Source organism: Anneissia japonica, unplaced genomic scaffold (genome assembly GCF_011630105.1).
Source record: "Anneissia japonica isolate Jap-2015-1 unplaced genomic scaffold, ASM1163010v1 scaffold9_len2422644_cov172, whole genome shotgun sequence".
NCBI lineage: Eukaryota > Metazoa > Echinodermata > Crinoidea > Comatulida > Comatulidae > Anneissia > Anneissia japonica.
In genome coordinates this window covers 18,576-24,045 of record NW_022758107.1, presented here as the reverse complement: position 1 = coordinate 24,045, position 5,470 = coordinate 18,576, and the positions used below count along the sequence as shown (strand labels likewise).

Below are 5,470 nucleotides of genomic sequence, written 5' to 3'. Positions count from 1 at the left end.
AGAAATAAATGATGCTTATAATCTAACGATCCGGTAATAAATGATTTCCAAAATTCATCTAATCCCCATTTAATAAGGTCATTTTTTAAATCATTATAAACCTTTTCTCTAAATGGCTGGATTTTATCACAAATAAATAAAAAATGGTCGGCTGTTTCTTTTAAATTTTGGGAGCATAATTTACAAAAACCATTGTTTTGTGTTGAACATGTTTGCTTTTTACCCTCTAGGTTTAGAGAATTAGTTCGTGTTTTGAATTTTAATGTAATTCCTTTGAAATTTATTTTGTCTAGTAGATAGGGTTCAAATATAGGTCTGTCTTTGTATCTAATATACTCTGTTAGTGAACTTTTTAATTTACAATTTTCAAACCATGTTTTAGCATCAGTCTCTTTATTAATCTTTTTAAATTCTTTCATCCAGCCATTTTGAGGTTCGGTATTGTACATTCTTGCGTGACCATATTTAGTTAATATACCTTTTATTGTATCTAGCCATTTCCATTTTAATGACTGTTCAACATGATTAATTGCTCTGAATAAAATTCGTGGCCATTTTTTTTCATCCATGTTTTTAAGTCTGTTAAAAAATTGTATTATTAAATTGTTTTGAACTGATTCGATTGATTGCCAGCCTAGATCTCCATACAAGGCGTCTTTAGCTACATTTCGTGGTGCACATAAAATAGTTCGAGCCATCTGGTATTGGAGATTTTCTAGTTTGGTAGTGGCCGATTTTCCGGCACAGAACCATACAGAGCATGCATAATTTACGGTTGGTAGACCTATTGTTCTCCATAGTATATCTCCATAGTACACTCTATTGAAGTCGCCCTGATTGTTTATAATAGACTTAATGTACGCAATAACTCGGTTACCTTTTCTGATTACTTCATCGATGTGATGTGAATCGGACAGCGATCTTGAAATCATTACACCTAAGTATTTGTAGTCATCTACTTCAGTTATATAGTTATCGCCCAATTTCCATTTTCTATAATTATTTACTTTTTGACCTGATATTAAGACATTTGATTTGTTATAATTAAAGCTCATTTTCCATTTTCTTACGAATTCGTCTGTAGTTTTTAATAGTTCATTTAGTTGTTTTTCGTTCTCACCGATCAAGACTACATCATCAGCCCAGAAAAGGCAACCGATTATGGTATCACAAATATTTATTCCTAGCTTTCTATGTATGATCATTTTATTTAATTCATTAATATAGATTATGAATAATAATGGAGATAGTGTACACCCCTGTTTGACACCTTCTTCAATTTCAAATGGATCAGTAACATAATTACCTGCAGATACTTTACATTTAACGTTGACATATAGGTTTTTAATTATGTTTAGGAGGTTACCTCCTATACCGATCCTTCGACCGCAGTGAATAATCCATCTCTCCAGACTGTGTCAAACGCTTTTTTAAAATCCAAGAAGGCCAAGTAGGTTTTTTTACCTCCCGCCTGGCGGGTAGCGATAATACTTTTTAAAGTGAAGATGTAATCTTCACATCTTCTGTCGTTCCTAAATCCACCTTGGACCTCAGTGAGGAGTTCGTTATCTTCAAGGAAGTTTGACAAAGTCTGGGAGATAACTTTATTATGTAGACTTTTGCGACACAAGAGTTAATAGTGATTCCTCTATAATTATTTAGATCACGCCTATCTCTCTTTTTGAATAATGGAATGATCGTTCCTTCATTCCATTCATCTGGTATATGTTGTAAGTTTGCTAGTCTTTTAAATAATTTATACATAGATATGATCATTTCATCTCCGCCATTTTTCAACATTTCATTTGATATTTTATCGTTTCCTGGGCTTTTATTATTTTTAGTTTGGGATATGACATTTGAAACTTCATTACATGTAAAGTTTAAATCGTTTAACATGTGCCTATTTTCATTGATTGGGATTGCATTCGTTATCGTTAAATGGTCAGAGCTTGTATTATTTGTATCTAGTATTAAGACTGAGTTTATTATATTTCTGGGTTTCCTCCCTTTGAGTTCTGTCCAGAAACTACGGCATTGTGGTCCTCCTCTTTCCATTAATTTTGAACAATTCTCTACTTTATTTTTCAATTTTGAACAATTCTCTACTTTATTTTTCATTATTTTACGTTTTATTATTGATTTACATTCGTTTTTCTTTTCTTGGTAATTTACCCATAGTGAGTTACAAGTATCTATGCTAAAGTTAGGGTCTTGTGAATTCATAAAATATTTACGATGGATCCTACAAGCTTCTTTCATAGATTTGATTGATTTTTCGACGTCTTCATCATACCAGGAATTACATTTACCGTTTAAAGTTTTCGATCCGAAAGATTCCTCCGCTGCTGATAAAACTTTCGTTTTCCATTCCTCCCATGCGTCATTCGCATTTAATTGGGCAGGGTCCCAGTTCTCAAACTTTCCTGTTATTTTATTTTTAAATGATTCCCAATTATAATTGTCAGGAATATTTCAGACTTTCTTATTTAATGGTGGGTCTTTACGTTTTCTGTTAGTACTAGGAGTATTAATGTCTAGAATTAATATGTTATGGTCGCTCCCTAAATGAAAAAGGCAGAGATCGTCAATAATCAATTCATTTGTTAAATTAAATACGTTGTGTGAGACAATAGCATAATCTAAAACACTGTGGCGGCAATTTTGTACCCACGTGTAAATACCAGTACATTTACAGCTACCATTTAGAATGTTTAGATCCCCATTATCGCAAAAGTCTAACAAACCTTGCCCATTATAATTTACGGTATCATCACCTCCAGCAATAACTTGACCAATTTTCCCACTAAAGTCCCCTAAAATAATTATATTAGTATCTTCGTTATGTTCTCTGATTGCGATAGTCTCAGCAAGCAAAGTCATATACATTTCATCGGTCTGCGTGCGATCGGTTCCCTCACATGGAAAATATGTATTTGCAATATAGAATATTGAGTCAGCACATTCATTAATTTGAACTTTTATCCATATCCTTTCTAATGTATCGGAATGAGAATCTAATACGTTATCTTCAAGGATCCTAATATCATCCCTTATGAGGAAACCGATTCCGCCTTGGCTTTTCTTTTTTTCATTTACTCTATTTTTTCCGATCCAGTTATAACCATCTATTTTGATTTCTTCGTTTTCTTTTAGGAATGTCTCTACTATGCCAAAAACCGTGATTTTATTACACTTAAGGAACTTTTTAATTTCATATTTCTTGCTTTTTACTCCTCGAATATTATTAAAATTAATGTTAAAATTTCTTTTGTCATTTCTCTTTAATCTTTTTCCGCGTCGAACACGCTTCGGACGTATTATATTATTATTATTATTATTATTGTTATTATTATTATTATTATTATTATTATTATTATTATTATTATTATTAATAATATTATTGCGATTATTATTATTATTATTAGTATTTTTATCATCTTTATTATTATAAATATGTTCATCATTACAATTAATAGGCGATTTAATAGTTCATTGTTACAAAATAGTGTTTTAACTTGATCATTATCGTTTATATCATTATTTGAAAGGTCTTGTAAAACATTAAATCTATTATTTTGATCGTTAAACACATTACCACACAAGTCCTTCCTGTTATTGTCAGGACCGGCATCTTCATCTTCGCCGAATTTTTATTTGTTCCTGCATAGGTTTTGTTGTTGTTTGTGTCCATACTGATTACATGATCGACATTGAATTGGCCTTCCGTGTGTGCACTGTTTCATATGATGATTTGTTTCTCCGCAGAAGTAGCAGAAAGCTTTTTTTGGCGTTTGTCGTTGATGTAGGTGTCTATGCGATCGGTCTGTATTGCTATGTGGACTCTGTTGGTATACTTATGGTGTCGATCGGTGGTAGGTGATTTGGGTTTGATTATGCAGTGAGTCGGGATAATGTTGTTCAGGAGTTTCTTTGTTCCATATTTGCTGAGGTGTAGACCACTTCTATTTAGGGTAGTTTGTTCGCATTCATTGTTCGACATCTTAAATGTCAGGTCATTGTTGACAATCGTACAGTCCTCTTCAGTCGCAATTTCCTTGAAGTTGTTATTTAGTTTGTCGACTCTCTCTTGAAATTTCTGGTTATCTGTTCGTGGGCAAATCGTTGAAATGATAAGCTTGGTGTTTGGCGCTTTTGTTTTCATATCTTGTACTAAGTCGCGGATGTCCTTTGATGCATTGTTGAGATGGGCGTCGTTTATTGAGCAATCATTCGTCCCGGCATGGATAATGATTGTGTCGAATTTAGCAGGATCCGCCTGTATAACATGTGTTATATTTTCCTTAATTTCTCGGATTTTCGCACCAGGCATGCATTTAAATTTAGTGTTACAAAGGCCCCTTTCATTTATATGTTTTATGATTGAATCTCCAATGAGCAAGGTTGAATTCCTTTCTTGTCCTGGAATGGGTTCTGTTTTATTCGCTGGCTCATGATGGGCGTCTGTAGTTAGGTTAGCTATACTTTCCGTTTGAGCTTGGAGTTCTGATTTTAGCTTCTTATTTTCTCTTTTCAAGCTGTTATTTTCATCTTTGATTTGTTTCATATCCTTCTTGATTTGATCTATTTCGATTTTCAAGATAGTAATGCTTGAAGTAATGTCTTTACAATTTGGGCAGAACCATGTCGGTCTCTTTCCTGACGCATTTAGTCCAACACATTGTGGATGAAACTCGGAAGAACAGAGAGCACATTCAATTGGTTTACCTTTGAAATCTTTCATTGTACAGTTATCTAAACAAGCGATATTTCTTTGAGTGATATTCGACGTCAATGATTGCGATTTTGGTGGAGTTCCAACCGTAGGCCGTGAACATGTAGCCATGGTGTTCAAATTAGATTATAAATTTAAAAAAAAATATATATATATATAGTATATAATATATAATTACCATATAGAAACAAATTCGTTGAAGCCAACCGTAACACAGTATTGTAGAGTTGTTTTGTTGTTCAACCGAAGGCTATTGAAGTCCTATGTGGGGCTATCCAATTGGGCCGACAAATAGACAAAGCGTGGCGTCAGTAGCTTACAAAGTTGGCGGGCAAGCGAGACGTTGAGGCTAACAATTTTGTTGTAGAGATCAAGTATTTCCTTCGAAATGAGAAATCATTCACATTTACTGGTATATAACGTTCGAGTACACAAACAGGTCCACAACTACTCCACAAATATTTGGAGACAAATTTTAAGAATTAAAAGGGTTAAATCGTCAAATAATTTTAACTTGTTGAGTTCGCGTCCGCGGTTCAATTCGAGACGATTAGTCAATTTCATGGTAAGATAGCCTGAAACACACACTATTTCATTGAAAGTTTGATGTTTTTCGGATCAGTACTTTAAATATCGCAGAAATTTAAAACTGTGCACAAAGAGCTTAACTCGGCGAGATAAGCACATTTGTACAAAAACGTGACAATGTTAAAATTTTTGCCATTGAAATTTTAA

General features: G+C 33.3%; 1 protein-coding gene across 1 annotated transcript; it reads right to left on the bottom strand.

The window, feature by feature from the left end:
* Positions 1-3,742: 3,742 nt before the first annotated feature.
* On the bottom strand, positions 3,743-5,263 carry LOC117125116. Its single transcript, XM_033271513.1, has one exon. The coding sequence runs from the start codon at positions 4,844-4,846 to the stop codon at positions 3,743-3,745; it is 1,104 nt and encodes a 367-aa protein (XP_033127404.1). The 5' UTR covers positions 4,847-5,263.
* Positions 5,264-5,470: the final 207 nt, after the last annotated feature.

Excerpts from the sequence above, each read along its gene's own strand:
- LOC117125116 (XM_033271513.1), bottom strand. The coding sequence starts at position 4,846 with ATGGCTACATGTTCACGGCCTACGGTTGGAACTCCACCAAAATCGCAA.